The 20,218-nt window shown below is 42.1% G+C and overlaps 1 protein-coding gene across 1 annotated transcript in view; it reads left to right on the plus strand.

Moving 5' to 3' along the window:
• SLC12A8 (solute carrier family 12 member 8) overlaps positions 1-15,081 on the plus strand; it is a 136,641-nt gene extending 121,560 nt beyond the window's left edge. Inside the window, exons 10-13 of the mRNA XM_033210958.1 lie at positions 3,043-3,140; positions 3,688-3,805; positions 9,049-9,109; positions 13,638-15,081. Coding sequence (XP_033066849.1) covers positions 3,043-3,140; positions 3,688-3,805; positions 9,049-9,109; positions 13,638-13,800 — 440 coding nt within the window. The 3' untranslated portion in view covers positions 13,801-15,081. The remainder of the gene's footprint in view (positions 1-3,042; positions 3,141-3,687; positions 3,806-9,048; positions 9,110-13,637) is intronic.
• The last annotated feature ends 5,137 nt before the right edge of the window (positions 15,082-20,218 follow it).

Here is a 20,218-nt window from a genome sequence, read left to right on the forward strand (position 1 = left end):
AGTTCAAGGGAGAGGTCAAGGATGATATAAACTTGGAGTCATCAATATATCAGTAGCATTTAAAGCCATGGGACTAGAAGAAATCTCTTAGGAGTGGGTATACGTGGGAAAAAGGAGTGCTGAAGACGGAATGTTGGAATACTCCAATATTTTCAGGCTGGAAGGAGGAGGCGAGTCAGCAAAGAAGACTGAGAGAGTGGGCAGTGACATAGAAAAATCAAGAGAGTGAGGCATCTTAGAGGCGAAAGTGTTTCAATAAGGAGAAAATGATCAAATGTATCAGATGCTGCCTGAAAGATCAAATGGAATGAGGACTAGGAGTTGACCACAGATTTTGAAAAGATTCAAATCATTGGCAACTTTGGTAAGAGTAGTTTTAGTGGAAAAGTGGATACAATCTTAAGAGTGGGTTGAGGAAATAATGGGATATAGAGACTGCATAGGCAATTCTTTTGAGGAGGTTTGCTATAAGGGAGACACAGAAATAGGGCAATAACTAGGGGTGACCTGTAGACGTTTGTTTAGGTGGGAGAGATGACAGTGTATTTGTATTTGATGGGAATGATTCAGTAGGGGATAGAAAAATTGATGATGCGAGAACAAAGTCCTTGAACAAGCCAAAAGGGATGGGATCACGGCACAAGTGGAGGGAAGGGCCTTATGATCAGAGGCTGTTCATCCACTGTGAAAGGAAGGAATACAGAATAGAGGGTATAGATGCAAGTGAATTGGCTGATTTGGTGATGAGAGAACATGAAAAGTTCTCTTTGGAGAAGAGAGCTTGTAAATTTGTTCTACCAGAGAGTAGGAGAATGAGTTGCCTAGGTATGAGGCTGCTGAGTAATGCTAAAGCATGGGAGCAGATGTGTCTGTAAGGGAATGCTGATAGTCTTAGATGGTGGAACCCAACCTAGGTACAAAGCGGGAGGTAGGTGATGGAATGCAAAAACATACTAAGGCAAATCATCTAAAGGTCCCTCTGTAGACTATGAATGGTTGGAATGAAGAACAGCAGAGCAAATGAGCTTAACATTGTTTTTAAAGGAGGTTATGGGCTGAGAGCAGATTGCTTAAAGTCATGATTTAGGAAGTGTAAGGTTACTGGTAACGGCACACCGCAAGTGCAGCTAAGGGAGTCGATGGTTGGGATGAGGGAAATAAAATGTTACTAGTATGAGGATTTCAAGGAATCGAGAAAGCAGGGCCTTGGATGAGTTGTTTTTGTAGAAGTCACCAAGGATGACAATGGATGCTGATAGAGAAAAAGATGGTGAGCCAGGGGCTGAAATATTTAACAAGCAAGAGAAGAATGACAAGTTGGTAAAAGACTGTAATGATAAAGGGTAGGGTGTGAAGTAGTCTGATGGCATGTGCTTCAAAGGGGCTAGGTCATAAAACCACAGTGACCAGAGAGGATGGGAGACTTGGTCTAGGAATACTCAGTGAGTTCTGCTGCATGCCAAGCCCTAGGCTCAAGAGGGATGTGGGCTCTGCTCCCATGAAGCATATAATCCAGTGGGCATGGAAACACGTAAATACGTATACAACTACAAATGATGGTAAGTGCTGTGAAGGAAATGGGTCATAAGGAAATATTAATGGTATGAGGGACTATATTTAGATTTTCCTGTGGGGGCTGATTTCCCCAAGGAAGTGATAACTGAGCTGAGACCTGAGGGATGCATAAGAGTTAGATAAGCAGAGGGCTAGGGGATCCATGAGTTGTGGATCCCAGAGAGATTCCAGGAACCAACACATCAGGGGTGGTTGAGGTAGGGAAAACTCTGGTATATGAGACAGGTTCTGGACTGTAGTGAAGAAGGAAGGGCTGGGCAGAGGAGATGGCATAGTCAAGACAGTTTGGCTGAAGCAGGAGTTTGATACTGGAGAACAGAGAAGGGCTATGTAGGGAGCTTTCTACTGTATTTCCTGAGCAACAAACTATGAAGTTGAGAACACCTGAAGTTTTAGTGTTGAAGTGAAGTATAAACATACTGTGAAGTTAATCCAACATATCATTTGTTTGAAACATTATTGTGTGTTCATGGTGATTAGACCATATTGTTAAACAATCTAGATGCATTTTCATAGTTAAATTGAGCATTTCTGCAGAAATAGAAAGTCAACTGCCTCATGTTTTCACTTATAAGCAGGAGCTAAATAATGTGTACACATTGACACAGATTGTGGACTAATAGACACTGGAGACTTGGAAAGGTAGGAGGGTGGGATGGTGAGAGGGGAATTGAGAGATGAGAAATTGCCTAATAGGTACAGTGTACACTATTTGGGTGAGGCTTACACTAAAAGCCCAAACTTCATTACTCTGACATTAAAAAAATTATTATTATTATTTTTAAATTGAGTGCATTTGGAACCAACTGTAAACTGAGAATGCAGAGCCAAACAGAACATGGCATAGCTCTGAGAAGCCCTGTTGTGCCTGAAAGGATGAGGCAGGACTATGCATTTGCTTATTGCTGGGCCCCTTTCCCCTCAGCCATTTCAATTGCCAGAGGAAGGAATCAAAGGAGCAATTCTCCCTCCATCTCTCTGCTTCATCACTTTCTCCTCGATACCTGAGACCAGTGTAACATGAGCTAACCTTCAGAGTCAGAAGGTAGCAAAGACCATTTCTCATTAGACAAAAGCCAACCTGCCCTAGCAGTCCCAGTGGTCACACCTGGGAGCCAAGAATACCAGATGTCTAGTTCTCCAACTCTAACCTCTTACATCCAAAAAAGAGGGGAGAGCTGAGTTTTCAATTCCCTCCCCCCAGATGACATATCTAGACAGATGTGCCTTGGGCATCAGAGAACCTTCCTCTCCACTCTGTCTCTCCCTTCCCTTTCTTTCTCAGATCATTGGCTGGTGGGAGGAGGTCATAAACACTTCTTTCTTCCTCCTCCAAGAGCAAGCCCTGGGAGTTGTCTTTCAGGCTAAGTTACAAAATTGAGGAAGAGGAGCTCATAGGTATTTTCTCCTAAAAAATAGTAGAGGGTTGATAGCAATTTGGCAGCCAAATCTTTGGCTATTTTTTAGATTTCTTCTTGAAGTCCAGGCTCCAAGAACAAGATATCTGGAGAAGATCAACTTCTTTCTATACCCACATGTGCAACCCCTGGGTCTCCCTGTTGGGGGTGAGTAACTTCATCTCGATCTCAATTGTTCTTGGGACAGAGTTCAGGTGGACACATATGTGATCTTGGGCTGAGGGGGAGGAAAGATGGAGGGCCTAATTAGAAGCAATGTGATTTAATTGCCTGTTGTATTAGAATTTACATGAGACTACATATGGCAAGATTACATTCAATGAACCGCTTATTTTAATCAATAATTTCCTTTTTAAATAATTAATTGTCTATGATAACTTCTGGGTTACTAAATTTTAAGGTACACTAAGTTATACTTTCATCCTAATTTGTTTCTTATAGGGAAGAATGGGACAAGGAGGTAAGATAAAATATCTAATTGATAGTTTTAATTAAAGAGTTATTCTCAGAGGGTATCTGCCCAAATATCTGCTTAAATGAAGTTTTTTGAATTATTCATAAACTTCAGTTATTCAGACTTTTACAGTGATCAGAAGTTGATGAGAGGGAATGTTGCTGAAGACATTAGCCTTGTGGCTTGCTTACCATGTAGAAAGCCATTAGGTGATTTGCTCTTCCTATTCTGTTTTCACAGGCTGTTGGGTCCCTTCTCATCATGTTTGTGATACAGTGGGTGTATACCCTGGTTAACATGGGTGTTGCTGCCATCGTGTATTTCTACATTGGCCAGGCTAGTCCAGGGCTTCACCTTGGTAAGCAGCAGAGCCATTTTGCCACTGGTTCCTTCATTCTCTTTACCATTCATTGGAAACAATAAAAAAAGTTTTGAATGTCAATTGAATGCCAACACTGATTCATATATGAATCCCATTTTCAAATAGTTTATAGTCTAGGAGAAGAACTGTGACAAGCATATGAAAGATTACAAATAAAAATGATAACTTAGTGTGAGGTTTATAAGCTATGTGGAAGTAAAATGGATAACAACAGTACAAGAGCCAGGAGTGAAATGAAAGTATACTGTTGTAAGTTTCTTATACTTTGTTAAATACTATAACATCACTTGATGATAGATTGTGGTAAGTTTAAAATGTATACTATAAACCGTAAAGCAACCTAAGATAACACAACAGTTATAGTTCAGCCAATAAAGGAGATAAAAAGTAACCAAAATAAGGCAGAAAAAGAAGAAAAAGATGATAAAGGACAAATGAGACAAACAAAAAACAAATGACAAGATGGTTTATGTATATATAATCCCTACCATATCAATAATCACACTAGATATGGGTGGTCTAAACACCCTAATTGAATGCCAGAGATTGTCAGATTGAATGAAAAAGTATGACCCAACTATATGCTGCCTACAAGAATCCTCCTTTAAATATAAAGACACAAACATATTACAAGTAAAAGGATGAAAAAAGATACATCAGGCTAACACTAATGAAAAACAAAGCCAGGGTAGGTATATTAACATTAGGCAAAGTAGAGTTTGAAGAAAAGGGATATTACAGGGATAAAGAGGGTCATTTCACAAAGCTGAAGGGAAAAACATATCAGGAAGACATAACAAACCTTAACATTTATGCACTTAAAAACATAGCTTTGAAATACGCAAACCAAAACCTGATAGAACCACAAGAAGAAATAGAAAAGTTCACAACCGTAGTCAGAGATTTCAATACCTCCTTCCTAATAATTGATAAAACCATTAAGTATACAATCAGTAAGTCTATAGAAGACTTGAATAACACTATCAACAAACCTGGCTTAATTGACAGAGAACATTCTACCCCCAAACAGCAGAATATACGTTCTTTTCAATTATACGTGAAACATTTACCAGGGGAGACTATATTCTAGTACATAAAAAATATTTCAATAAATTTAAAAGTATTCAAGTCCATTCAAGAACAGAGTATGCTCTCTGACCAAAGGGTGGAGTAATTAGAAATAAATAACAGAAAGATATCAGAAAATCCTTCAATAAGCCAGGCACAGTTGGCACACACCAGCTATTTGGGAGGCTAAGGCAGGAGAATTACTTGAGGCCAGGAGTTTGAGGCCAGCCTGGGCAAAATAACAAGACTCTGTCTCCTAAATAAAAAATTTAAAAAAAGAAAAGAAAATCCCCAAATATTTAGAAACTAAAGAATATGACATAACCCTAATTAAAATACAGAAAATAAATAATCCATGATTCAAAGAAGAAAGCAGAGTGAAATTACAAAGTATCTTGAACTGAATAAAAGTGAAAATGGAAGAGCAAAATTGTGGGATGTAGCTAAGGGAAATTTATAGCATCAAATGCTTACGTTAGAAAAGAAGAGCATTTGCAAATCAATGATCCTAACATCCAACTTAAGAAACTAGAAAAAGAAGAGCAAATTAAACCCAAAGTAAGAAGAGAAAAGGGAATAATACATCAGAATAGATCAGAGTAGAAATTAATAAAATATAAAACAGAAAAAAAAATAGAGAAGGCAAATGAAGCAAAAACCTGATTATGTGAGAAGATCCGTAAAATTAATAAACCTCTGGCCAGACTGATCAGAATAAAAGAAGCAGCACAAATTACCAATACCAGGAATGAGTGAGATGACATCATTAGAAATCCTACAGATATTACAAGTGAAATAAATGAATAATATAAACAGCTTTCTCTTGATAAATTGACAACTTAGATGAATTGGGCAAATTCCTTGAAAGATACAAACTATCAAAGCTCACTCAAGAAGAAATAGATACAGGGCTATTCAGGTCATCTCTTAAAGAAATGAAACTGGGCCGGGCGCGGTGGCTCAAGCCTGTAATCCCAGCACTTTGGGAGGCCGAGACGGGCGGATCACGAGGTCAGGAATTCAAGACCATCCTGGCTAACACGGTGAAACCCCGTCTCTACTAAAAAATACAAAAAAAGCTAGCCGGGCGAGGTGGCGGGCGCCTGTAGTCCCAGCTACTGGGGAGGCTGAGGCAGGAGAATGGCGTGAACCCGGGAGGCGGAGCTTGCCGTGAGCTGAGATCCGGCCACTGCACTCCAGCCTGGGCGACAGAGCGAGACTCCGTCTCAAAAAAAAAAGAAAAAAAAAAAAAAAAGAAATTAAACTGGTCATTAAAAACCTTACCAGAGAGAAAAGCCTATGCCCAGACGGCTTTACTAATAAATTCAACCAAACCTTTAAGGAAGAAAAAATACGAATTCTATAAAAACTCTTTGGAAAACTATAGACTGACATATCTCATGAATATAGATGCAAAAATTCTTAACAAAATTTTAACAAACTGAATGCAATAATATGTAAAAAGAATAATACAATATGATCAAGTGGGTTTATTCCAGGAATGCAAGGTTCATGTAGCATTTGAAGTTAAGGTAATCACCATATTTACAGAGGAGAAAAGGAAAACTACAAAGCATTTCTGAAAAAAAACCTAAAGAGTAAATTAAAGAAATAAACGAAGAGATATACTATGTTCATGAATTGGAAGACTTAATATTCTTAAAATTTCAAGACTTAATATTCTTAAAATTACACACATATACACACACAGACCAAATTGTATACTTTAAATATACTCCTTGACTTAATGATGGGATTATGTCCTGATAAACCAATCATAAAGAATAATTGCAAGTCATGGACTGTCTTTACGTGCAGTTTGTTCTGCAGATGTACCCAGGATTTGTTTTAATCAGATGTGGTAAAACACACTGACCTGGAAATGACTGTCATGAAGGAGGAAGATCGTTAGAAACAGGAGGTTTGGCATGCCATGCAAGGCCAGGTGGGGATGGACCAGGGTCAGTCATGGGGCAGAAGAGGAAGAGGGAAGATCATGGTCTAGAGACTTTTTTGGGTTTTTGTGAAAAGGAATGAGCAAGGCAGGGTAGGTACACTGTGTAAGGTTAGGATTGAATAATTTGAGTAATAGTAGCAGACTCTGGGCTATAGGGATGAACTATAGTTGTCTCGTCCTGGTGTGATTTAGGGCAGGGGTAATATTGGCTTGGTGTGGGAGAGTTTGATAAAGAACTACATTAAGGGGAGGGTCCTGGATTGGTTGGTTTGTATATCAAAAGCCCACCCACTGGAGAATTGTTGCTATTCAGTATCTAGGAATTAGCTAGACCCTCCAGGATCAAGATCCAAAATGCCCGAGCATCCAGAATATAGAAAACAATATAGTCAATACACAGTTTATTGCATATCAGTTATTCCTTAATAATAAAGCTGTTTAAAAATACACTAGAGAGCCCTTTTCAGCAAAATTCTACGATGCCCCAATTTAAAATAAAGCAACTTGTTACAACTACTAACTAAATCAAATGGCCCATAACTATCTAGGCAAACTTTAAAAAAAAAAAAAAAAAAAGGGTTTGCCAGGCATGGTGGCTCATGCCTGTAATCCCAGCACTTTGGGAGGCCGAGGTGGGCAGATCACGAGGTCAGGAGTTTGAGACCAGCCTGACCAATATGGTGAAACCCCATCTCCACTAAAAATACAAAAACTAGCCAGGCATGGTGGCAGGCGCCTGTAATCAAAGCTACTCAGGAGGCTGAGGCAGGAGAATTGCTTGAACACAGTAGTCAGAGGTTGCCGTGAGCGGAGATCAAGCCAGTGCACTACAGCTGGGCAACAGAGTGAGACTCCGACTCAAAAAAAAAAAAAAAAAGGTTCTTTAGAATTAGAATAGTCTGATGCACTTCAAATACTTTGAAAGAAATGCACTTCAAACATTTTAAGTCGTGTGTATTAAAAATACTGATTTAGAAAAACAGTAATGTTAAGAAGAGGTCCTTACGTTAGCTGACTTCATGGATAGAATGTATTTTAATTAACAGTGATTACTTCAGTGATTGCTTCTATATTTCTTAAAAAGTAGTTTAATCTTAAGAAATTTCGATATTTCCTAGAAATCTATTCATAGGAAAACATGAAATGAAATTTCAGGCCAATGTCCATGTAAAATTCAAATAATTTAGGATCTAAATTATCACACTTAAGTAGGGTGAGTTAATAAAATATTTATGTTTATTTTCTTCCTTCTGACCATCTCAAAATATATTAGAAATCTTCTCTTTGCAATTGCAAATGCAGATCTAAAATTTATCATCCCTTTAGCCATAAGGGCCTAAATTATATTGAGGAAACATGTGATCAGCTGCATACTGTTGATATTTGTGGAGATTCTAACATAAGTCTCTTAAAATAATGCTATTTTCCTGATCGTATATTGAACATTATCTAATCAATCAATTTTCAATGATATGTATGTATAATTTAGAAAAGCATTTTCTAAAATCACATTTGATTTGTTTCTCTAAAGTTACATATAATTTACTATGTGAATTTTTTTAAACCTACACCAAAGGAGGGATGGATTTTTATCAATTGATAAACCCTATTCTAATCAGTGTGTTTGATATCAGGATTATTTGGCTAGAATCAATAACAGTGTCACTTCAAACTTCGGCTCTAACATTTCTACATGTGGAACTATTTGATTCACTTAACACCTGTTAAAAAATTCTTAAGTTCCACATCCCATGAGGTACTGTGATGATTATAAGGATGAAAAAGACATGTTCCTTATTCTCAATGACTGTATGGTCTAGTAGAAAATTTCATAGCGTGTATTCAACACTTGTCAGTATGAGTCTTAAAAAATTATCAAAGTTTTTTAATTCCTAAAACTAAAGTTAGCAAGTCTTCTGCATTTTTCCTTATAGCACTTTATCCAGTTTTTTGGGAGTGATTTTGGAGTTTAGAAATAAAGTTTTGAAAGATTCACATGAGTAAAAGTCCTTAGTAGGCTGCTATCATTGGAGGATTACAATGAATATTGTTTGGTTAGACTGAAAAAGGAAAACATTTGTGTTAATTCTGTGCGTGTGTGTGTACTGGGGTGTGCATTCACCCTATTAAAACTGAGCTTCTAGATGCGTATGTAGAACCTTCAAAAATGGTTATGTATATGTCTTCCCTGCAGGATCAGCCTCCAACTTCAGCTTTTTCCGGTGGATGAGGTCTCTCTTGCTCCCCTCCTGCAGGTCTGTGCCAGTGTGGAGCCAGTACCAGAATGGATGAGTGTCCAGAGTCCTGGGAGGTGCCAAGGGTGTCCCATTCGTGGCTGGGCTTGGGCCTGGATTGTGTCATGGGAACCTAACAACTGGGCACCTCCAGGAGACCAGATATTACTCTCGTCTGCACTCCACCACACTTGGCCCCCAGATTCGGCTCATCAGAAGCTTCCTCTAGGCTCATGTCCTCTTCCCTTCTTGTCCTCAGTCATCAAGAACAGAGGCTTTATTTAGAATCTGGTTGCTGGGGTGATAAGTCATTACTCTCAGTGAGTTTACAGTCTAAGACACATTAGCATCAATGCATAATCACACACAAGATTAAAGCCCAGGGAAATGTAACGCTAGGACGCACATTCTTCCATGTGAGTCAGAGGTAGTTGACATGATGGGGTTGGGGACAGTGCAGAGGCCAAGTATAGAAATAAAGTGGAGATCCTGGAGGACTTCTGTGGGACCTCCATGGTCAGATACACAGGAAAAGGGAAAAAAACTTTTCGTAAGAAATAGAAGCCTCCTAGAGAAGGTATATTTCACATGTGCCCTAATCTCACTCCTTCTCCTCCACTCTTGCAGTATCACTGCTTCTTACCTTTTAAGGCCCGGAGATTCTGGGGAATGACACCCACCCTTCCCCTTTCAATATCAGTGAGGAGCTAGAGCTGCAGGCTAGGAAAATCCAGGCAAAACCCAACCCAGTGTTCATTTGGTTGCATTTTGTTGGTTTTTGAGACTCTAGATGTCTGAGTTGTACTTGCTAGTATTTCCACCCTCCATGTCCAGACATTGCTAGTGGATCATGGGATCCTTTGCCATTGATCCCAGATGTAACTTCATAGCCCTATTTTTAAAATTATGGTAAAATAGGGTTGGGTGCTGTGGCTCATGCCTGTAATCTCAGCACTTTGGGAGGCCGAGACGGGCAGATCACCTGATGTCAGGAGTTCAAGACCAGCCTGGCCAATATGGTGAAACCCCATCTCCACTAAAAATACAAAACTTAGCTGGGCGTGGTGGTGTGCCTATAATCCCAACTTCTAGGGAGGCGGAGGCAGGAGAATCGCTTGAACCCGGGGAGGCAGAGGTTGCAGTGAGCTGAGATCGCGCCACTGAACTCCAGCCTGGTTGACAAAGTGAGACACCATCTCAAAAAAAAAAAAAAAAAAAAGGCCAAGTGCAGTGGCTTACACCTGTAATCCCAGCACTTTGGGAGGCCGAGATGGGTGGGTCACCAGGTCAGGAGATTGAGACCATCCTGGCTAACACGGTGAAACCCCGTCTCTACTAAAAAATAGAAAAACGTAGCCAGGCGTGGTGGCGGGCACCTGTAGTCCCAGCTACTCGGGAGGCTGAGGCAGGAGAATGGCGTGAACCTGGGAGGCAGAGCTTGCAGTGAGCTGAGATTGCGCCACTGCATTCCAGCCTGGGTGACAGAGCGAGACTCCATCTCAAAAAAAAAAATAGTGAAATACACGTAACATGAGATGTACCATCCTAGCCATGTTTATGTGCAGTGTGCAGTTCAGTGGCATTAAGGACATTCACATTGCTGTGTTATCATCACCACACCCATTAAACACCCTCCATTCCCAAGAATCCTTTTGAAGACAACTCTTCACAAACATTGCCGATCTATTCAAGATGGCACAAGAAATAAAGCCTTCCTGCTGGAGCTTGGGATGACAAGAAGGGCTATAGAAACCAACAGGGAGAGGGCCCAGGGATGGAGGCTGGGGTGCATGGGGAGCACCCTGTCATCTGCTTACTTGGGCCATCTGGGCTCAATGTCCCTTGTGGAGCTGTAGGGAGGGTGAGTGATCTCTCTGCCTCTTGTCCTGTCTGATGCACAAGGTTGGGTGAGCCAGGTCACAACACATCTTCACTGATCTCTTCTCCCCTACAACCCAGTCCTGAGAAAGAGTAGAGTTTAAATGGAAATAGATGCTGTGTAAAACCTGCCTACAGATTCTGCAGCTGCAAGTGGTGTGTGGGTGAGACTATTTTGCCTTGCCTGATTTACAGGAATATTTTTAGTCATTTCTGGTTTTAAAGCCTAAAAATGCCAAGGGAGGTCACCACTCCTTATGTTGTACTCTGAATTCCTAGGATTTCACCTTGGAGGCCACAGCAGTGCTATGTAGACAGAAGAATATACTAGGGGGAGATTATTCTTAGAAAAGGACAGTACTTTGTTTGGAGTAGAATCAGTCCACACCATTCATAACACAAAACCAGGCTCTGTAGGCTGTGAGGTGGGCGGCAGAGGCCTCAGCTAAATCAACATCAAACTTATTGGCCTCACCATGGCTGCTGGGTGATATTTTGGGATGGTTATTCAGGAGGGTGAAAGGACCAACAAAGACTGGGCGCAGTGGCTCACACATGTAACCCCAGGACTTTGAGAGGCTGAGGCGGGTAGATCACCTGAGGTCAGGAGTTCGAGACCAGCCTGGCCAACATGGCAAAACCCTGTCACCAGGCATGGTGACAGGTGCCTATAGTCCCAGGTACTGGGGAGGCTGAGGCGGGAGAATCGCTTGAACCCGGGAGGCAGACGGTGCAGTAAGCTGAGATCACAACATTGCACTCCAGTCTGAGCGATAGAGTGAGACCCTGTCTCCAAAAACAACAACAAAAAAAAACCAAAAATGGTGATTTATTTTAAAATAGAGATTGGCCAGATGCACTGGCTCATACCTGTAATCCCAGCACTTCGGCAGGCTGAGGCAGGTGGATCACTTAGGCCAGGAGATTGAGACCAGCCTCGGCAACATGGCAAAACACCATCTCTACTAAAACTACAAAAGTTAGCTGGGCATGGTGGTGCACACCTGTAATCCCAGCTATTTGGGAGGCTGAGGCATGAGAATTGCTTGAACCTGGGAGGCAGAGGTTGCAGTAAGTTGAGATCAACCACTGCACTCCAGCCTGGGCAATAGAATGAGACTGTCTCAAATAATAAAAATAAGACAAAATTTAAAAAAATAGAGATTGGTAGCTGTGTTTCTGCTTTGTAGTTTTAAGTTCCCCTCCCAATCCCCAACTATAACCCCCAAGATGCTCTTCAAAACCAAAGAAGAAGAAGAATGTAGAGTGTGTTTTGGCAGAAGAATTTGGCTAGGTTACTTCCTTCGTTATGCCTACAATTCCTGTGAACTCTGTGAAGTTGAGCCTGTCGTTGAGAAGGCTTTCTTTCTTGAAGCACTAGCAACTGTCCAAATGAGGATTCGACAGTCATTCTAGACTAGAGAGTGAAGTATTTTATTTCTCCAGACTCAGAAGAATGTAATGGTTTCACCTAAAAAATCAAAACAAAAGCATTAGCAAAAACACTTACATGTTGACTGGTATGACATTTTTGTCACCTCCTAACCTTTTTGGAGATTCAGACTTTATAGAAGTTAATTCAGTTCTCAAGAACCCTCAGAGACCTATGTAATTTATATACGTTCTCAACAACTAGTTGTAATGACATAGTCATATGATCTGAACTTCTATAGCAGGACTTTTGGCCACAGTCCATTGAAACTTTCTGTTTAAGTTCCACAGATCTATAACATTAGATTTCTACCTTTTTGCAACTCTCAAATATATTCCATATTCAAACAATTGAAGCTTACTACTCATAAAGTAGATGATTCTTTTAGAGTAAAAATTTTAAGAGGAAATCCATGTCTAAGTTATGACTTAAGGACTTCACACAGACTATAGGAACTGGAAGAGACCCGGGAAGATAAGAAAATAGAGACACAAGGAGGTAAAGAGGCTTCCGGAGGCCACCTAGCTGATTAGGGACAGAGCTGTGACTGGGTCTGCCTTCTGTAGCAGCTGCCTGGACAGCCAAGCTGAGCTTTCCTCACTCCTTTCTTCCTCTTAGCACTTTCCCTGTGCATCCCTAACATTTTTCTTTCCCAGTTTACCCCAACCAAAACTATGTGCAGAGACTCCAGTGACGATGGGATCCATATGGGACTTGTTCTTCACTTGAGGCCACCTTGGTGTCAAAAGCCTTTGCAGTCCCTCTTAGCTGCTTGCTGTGTGAGCCTTAGCTCTTGAAATCATTCCTTATTCAACTTTATTTTCAATACATCTACGAGAAGTTTTCTCTTTCCACTCTTGTCAATGTTCCAGCCTCTCCATTCCATTATTTTTGACAAAAAAAGCAAAGAAAAGCTCCAGAGCCCCAGCATGATACCATTTGGAAGGCAAAAACCTCTCTTTGTTGGTTATTTCCTATCAGGTAGGTACAACTTTATACTTTCTACTTAGGGAGGGTAAATATCACACACACTCTCTCTCTCTTTATTTTATTTGATACTTTGTATTTCTCGTGCTTTGAGTTCATATATTCTTGTACATATACCTTTTAACAATTATGTTTTAAACATTTAAATATATGTGTGTTTACAAATAATTTCTCTATGCCCAGTAGACTCACCTCTACTGTTCAGTCTCTGTTGTGTCCTCCTCACCATCCTCTGTGTCTCTCTCACTGCAGGAGCTTGCGGTCCCCTCAGGAGCAGATCATCTTGGCGCCATCCCTGGCTAAGGTTGACATGGAGATGACTCAGCTCACCCAGGAGAACGCCGACTTTGCCACTCGGGATCGCTACCACCACTCCTCCCTCATGAGCCGGGAGCAGCTGATGCCTCCCTACTAGATGCAGCGCTGGGACCTTCCTCTTTTGGAGCTGTCCCATGCACAGTGGACCCAAGCCCGGAACCTTCGTGGGGCTGCTTCTCCTCCCTGAGAAACTCAAGGCCCATCCTTCCACTGTCACTTTGGACAATGGAAATCTACATTTCTTTCTTTCTTTTTTTCTTTTTTTCTTTGGAGACAGAGTCTTGCCCTGTCACCCAGGCTGGAGTCCAGTGGCACAATCTTGGCTCACTGCAACCTCTGCCTCCCAGGTTCAAGAGATTCTCCTGCCTCAGCCTCCTGAGTAGCTGGGATTACAGGCGTGCACCACCACACCCAGCTATTTTTTGTATTTTTAGTAGAAGCAGAGTTTCACCATGTTGGCCAGGCTGGTCTTGAACTCCTGACCTCGTGATCCACCCACCTCAGCCTCCCAAAGTGCTGGGATTACAGGCGTGATCCACCACACCTGGCCAGAAATCTACGTTTTCTTAGAACATGTGGAAGAAGGAGAAAGAAAGACAAAAAAGGAAATCTGCATTCTGAGGACCACGTCTCACCCAGGGTGACATCAGGAATGGTGCTAGCCTCTGCAACGTAAGACCCAGTCTGAAAAGCTCTACACAGGCACTAAAACTAGCAGGGGACACCAAAACTCCCAGGTGTGGAGAACTAGAACTGACCCACAACCAAATTGCCTGTGCAGAGGGCCACAATAAATGTATGTTTTATATTTTATTGTATTATTTATTTTTTGAATAAATAATACACTCACATGGTTCCAAACCCAAAACTTATAATGATGTATAGAGTGAAAAGTCTCCCTCCAATCCTTGTTCTCCACCTGCTCAGTTCCTGTCTACCCTGGCCTAGAGGTAACCACTGTTCTCATCCATACATCCAGCATTTCTTTATGGACACACAAGCAAAAATAGGATTGTAGAGTCTCACATTTTCTCTTTATACACAAAAGTTAGCATGTTATACACGTGTTCTGCACCTTTCTTCCCTTAACAATCTATCTTGGAGACATTTCATATCAATTCATATGCCATTTCTTCATTTTTTTTCATTGTATAAATGTGTTATAATTTATGTCACCACTTCCACAATGATGGGCGTTTGGATTCTTTCCAATCTTTTGCAATGACCATCAGCTCTGCAGCGAAGAATCTTGTACAAATGTACAAGCATAAAGTGTATCTCTAGGATAAATTCCCAAAAGTGGAATTGCAGGATCAAAAGGTACATGCATTTGTAAACTACTATTGTTTAGTGAGGGTCTTTCTAATTAAAGAGTTAATATGAATTGCTTAATGGTGACTCACGTTCTCCAAAGAATCTGGTCCTCAACTCCTGGAATGCCTTTGCAGCTGTTTTGCAGCATGAAAGACATGAGGGCACGGTACTCTTTTGGTTTCCTTATGAGCTCTGCCTGACATTCATCACAAGCACCCAGTACCAGGGACTGTGGCAGTAGCTTTCCCCAGAAAAATTTAGCACTTGGCCCAGGGTCAGACGCTTTGCCGTGGAGCCACAGAGGGAAGTATTGTTGGATCACTTCTGGTTCCTTCTATGGTGGAAGTTCTCATGAGTCAGTGTGCTAACAATCACCTGGGAGTCTTGTCAAAAGTGCAGATTTCAGGCCGGGCATTGGTCGTTCACCCAGCACTTTGGGAGGCTGAGGTAGGTGGATCACCTGAGGTCAGGAGTTTGAGACCAGTCTGACCAACGTGGTGAAACCCTGTTTCTACTAAAAATACAAAAAATTAGCTGGGCGTGATGGCAGGCGCCTGTAATCCCAGCTACTTGTGAGGTTGAGGCAGGAGAATTGCTTGAATCTGGGAGGCAGAGGTTGCAGTGAGCTGAGGTCGTGCCACTGTACCCCAGCCTGGGCAACAAAAGTGAAACTCTAGCTCAGAAAAAAAAAAAAAAAGTGCAGATTTCTGCACCTCACCCCTAAACTTTTTATTTGGCAAGTCTGGGATGGAGTCCTAGACTTTACATCTTTAACAAGTGCCTCAGGTGATTCACTGCAGGCAATCCTTGGACCGCATTTTGAGAAACACTGAGCTGTTGAATGGAAGGGGCTTAGCGTGAGTGAGGGCTTGGGAAGGTCAGGATGAAGGGTCAGCTAGATCCTAACGTTCTCTCCTGGAAGATGAGGTTTTATTTATGATTACTGTTCTTGCAATCTGGCTTTGGTTAAATACCCGATTTCTGAGCATCATTAGAAAGCAGAGTCTGAATTGGCAGTAGGCATGTAGGAAGGAGAAATGCTGAAAAAGACAGATTGTAGCCGTGAAGAGCTAAGTTGGGTGATCTTAGAGGACCTTTATATTTATTTCTGAGACAGAGTCTCATTCTGTCATCCAGACTGGAGTGCAGTGGCATGATCATAGCTCACTGCAGCCTCCACCTCCTAGGCTCAAGTGACCCTCCCACGTCAGCTTCCTAAGTAGCTGAGACTACAGGTACACACCCCCACGCCTGGCTAATTTTTTTGATATATTAACCAGGCTCTTTTAAAAAAGAAGTTGCTCTAGTTTCCTATGGCTACTATAACAAATTACACAAATTGGATGGCTTAAAAACAACAGAAATTTATTCTTTCACAGTTCTGGAGGTCAGACGTCTGAAATTAGTAACACTTAGATGAAATCAACGTGTCAGCAGGACCAAGCTCCCTTCAGAGGCTCCACAAGGGATTTATTCCCTGCCTCTTCCAGCTTCTGGTGGCTTGTGATCATATCACCCAAATCTTTAAGGCCAACATTTTCAAATCTCACTGTTCCGTCTTTACATCACCCTCTCCTCTGTTTGAATGAAGTCTACCTCTGTCTCCTTTCTGTAAGGATACATGTGATTGCATTCAGGGACCACCCAGATGATCCAGGATCATCTCCACATGTCAAGAGCCGTACTTGAATCACATCTGCAAAGGCTTTGCCAAATGAGGAAACATTCACAGGTTCCAGGGAATAGGATGTGGGTCTTTTGGGGGGTCCTTTTTCAGCCTATCACAGAACCTTTACTGAATCTGCTTTTTTGAATTCTACATAACAAGCTAAAAAAAGTAACCACTGTTAAGCCCTTTGGGGGCCCGCATTGCCTCCCCATTGACAGGTTAGGTAAGGACATGATACAACCTTGGCCAAGAGCACCTGAGATGGGGTCTCAGGGCTTTCAGAGATGGTTGCCCTTTCTCGTGGATATTGTTGGCTCCACACATGATGCCTGTATGAGACTCGTCGAGTTTCCAACTCTTCTAGCTCAGGAGTTGCCTGCCTTACACTGCCCTGGATTGTGTAACAAAGAGTTTAAGCCACTTCAATACTGGGGTTTCTGCTCATTGCAGGGGATGGATTGAGAATAGAATCAGGCACTGCTGGCCTTAAGCACCAAGTGCAGGAGCCACCTGTGCTCCCAAGGCGTGTGCTTTAGTTGGTGCTTTGTCACAGTCATTTACTGGCAATAGTTTAATAGGGAAGGGAAGGCTTTTGTGGGGAGTCCTGACTTTGCTTCAGAGAGGAGAGCAGAATGGTAGGGAATAGGTCAAAATTCAGGTGTGGTCTCATTTGCATTGTTGCCCAAGAGCTTCCTGGAAAGAGTACAGAGCTCTGTGGGCCAAATCTTGTGGCCTAGATATCATGACTACATATTGGGCCTAGAGCTCAGCCTGAGGGACCATAGTTGCTGTGACAGCCTCTAGTAGTTCCTGGAGCAGCAGGAATAAGGTCTCTTGTTTAAAGGATGTCCCACACTCCTCAGCAGTGTTGAGAAGAGGCTGTCCCTAGCACCTGCCCAGGAGACTGGTCTCGAAAGTCTAGAAACCAGTAATCAGATGCCACTGACTGTAGGATACAAGAGGAATGATATTCTACTAGGAAACAAGCATTTGTAAAAAAAAAATACAAAAATGTAAACTGGTAACTGTGATAAAGCTTAAAGCTGACATCTCTGAGGGTGTCCATCTAGACTAAGCTTGATTCTCTCCATTTCAAGACCTCTGGGTCAGTCCTCAAATCTGTGTCCTGAGGGCTCGAGGTAATCACAGCAACTGGCCCTGACTTCTCAGTGGACAGATGCTTATCGTGTCTGCTCCTTTCCTGTGGTGCTGTTATGACTAATCTTTTTTTTTTTTTTTTTTTTTTTTGCCTTTGAGACATGTTCTTACTCTGTCTCCCAGGCTAGAGTACAGTTGTGCAATCACAGCTCACTGCAGCGTCAACCTCTTGGGCTCCAGCCATCCTCCTGCCTCAGCCTCCCAAGTAGCTGGGAGTGTACCAGCATACCCAGCTAATCTTTGTAATTTTTGTAAAGATGGGATTTTGCCATGTTGCCATGCTGGTCTCAAATTTCTAGGCTCAAGTAATCCTCCTGCCTCAGCCTCACAAAGTGCCGGGATTACAGGTATGAGCCACCCCACCTGGCCATTACTAATCTTAATATATCTATTTCTGCTCCTTGTCATTGAGTGGACCTGGAGACTGAGGGCTGGAAGAGCAACTGGAATTGCTGTAGTGCCAAGTATATCCCCTTTCATGTTGATGCCACCCTGGCCAAGGTATCATTCTTGTGTGGCAGCCAAGAGAAATCTTTTCAAAAAGAAGCTGGAGCTCTAGTCTTGTGGCTGCCAGTTGTCTTCAGGTCCTGGCCTTTCCTGCCCCCAGGCTCATCTCTATCCAGGACTGCCTGGAAGTCCAGTTCATCCAGTCCAGAGGTAACAAGCAATGTTATTGTAGCTTTATGTAAAATAACCAGAAAGTAGAAATGACCCAACTCTGTATTGACAAGAATGGATCAACATCCTGTTGCATCCACGCAATGGAATCCTAGTGAGTATTAAAATACTGACACAGGAAACCATGTAGCTGAATTTTAAAGCACTGGGTAAGTAAAGGAAGCCAGGCACAAAAGATAAAATACTTGAAGTTTTATTTGACCTCCAGGAAAGGCAGTAGCACAATGACAGAAAGCTGGGTCTGGGTCTGGGAGGGGATCAATTGCCAAGGGCATGACACAACTTATTGTGGTGAGGAAATTCTTCTTCTTTTTTTTTTTTTGAGATGGAGTCTTACTCTGTCACCCAGGCTGGAGTGTAGTGGCACGATCTTGGCTCACTGCGACCTCTGCCTTACGGGTTCAAGTGATTCTCCTGCCTGAGCCTCCCGAGTAGCTGGCATTACAGGTGTGCACCACCACGCCCAGCTGATTTTTGTATTTTTAGTGGAGACAGGGTTTCACCATGTTAGCCAGGCTGGTCTCGAACTCATGACCTCAAGTGATCCTCCTGCCTCGGCCTCCCAAAGTGCTGAGATTACAAGCATGAGCCATTGCGTCTGGCTGGGGAAATTATTCTGTAACTTGATTTTGGTGATGGTTTTATGATTATATCCACTTATTAAACTCATTGAATTATACACTTAAGAAAGTAACCACTCTGAAAAGGATAATACTGAGTTTGAAAACCAGTAGTCTGAAAAAGATAGTACCAAGCTTAAAAACCAAATGCCGTAGAATATCCAAGTATCCAGGAAGAGCATCCTCCTAATGTGATTGATTTTATGGAAAAGAATAAGAGAAGAATGGGGCATGATAAAGAATTCAAACATTATCTTCCACACTGGGGACCACCAAAATGAATGGCTCAGTCTAGTGTAGGAGGCAGGTGGTACACAGGCTGACTTTCTAATGAGGTCCAAAAATCTTGTATTTCACTCCAGCTAGATTGTGAAAATAGTAATAGTAACCAGGTCTTAGCCTGGGTTTCTCAGAAAGTGGAGGCTTATGAGCTATCCCTTGATTGGAGAGTGCAGCCAGGGAAGCAGGATGAGAGGAAAGAGGGATAAAGCAGGGGAGGAGGGCTAGCAACCACTTAGTATCACATGCAAATGATGCTTCACCTCAAAGAACTCTGCTGAGAAACTACAGGAACCCTAGGGGTAGGAAGGGATCAGAGTTCATCTACTGGCTTCTGCTTCCCATAAGCAAAAGTTACCTCTGGGTGGGCACCAGCCACCCTGCCATTGTGACCTGCACAACGTGAGTGCTTAACAGGCTGCAGCAAGAAGACACTTGCTGCAGCCCACCAGAACTGGTTCCAGTGGCGGCTGAGATGGAACAAGGCCTTGCCCCAGAGGTGGGTGGAGCAGAGAGGATCTGAGTTGGCGCATTAAGAGGGATTATAAATAACCTGTGTATTGACAGAGGTCAGTAGTAAGTACAGGTTGTCAGAAAGACAAAACATGCATGTGATTGGATCATTCTTATGTAAAGGATGTCCCCAAAATGTCAGTACGGCCAGTATATGTGACAGTGAGACCAGCAACATTTTCTAAGATAGGGAGAGGGGCAGATTCCTGGCCTGAATTTTACCAAGAAGTCCACAATTGTAGGTGAGAATGTCTGAATGAGTGAGGGTTGTATCAGACCTTCTG

This window comes from Trachypithecus francoisi, unplaced genomic scaffold (assembly GCF_009764315.1).
Source record: "Trachypithecus francoisi isolate TF-2019V2 unplaced genomic scaffold, Tfra_2.0 Lachesis_group0, whole genome shotgun sequence".
Lineage (NCBI taxonomy): Eukaryota > Metazoa > Chordata > Mammalia > Primates > Cercopithecidae > Trachypithecus > Trachypithecus francoisi.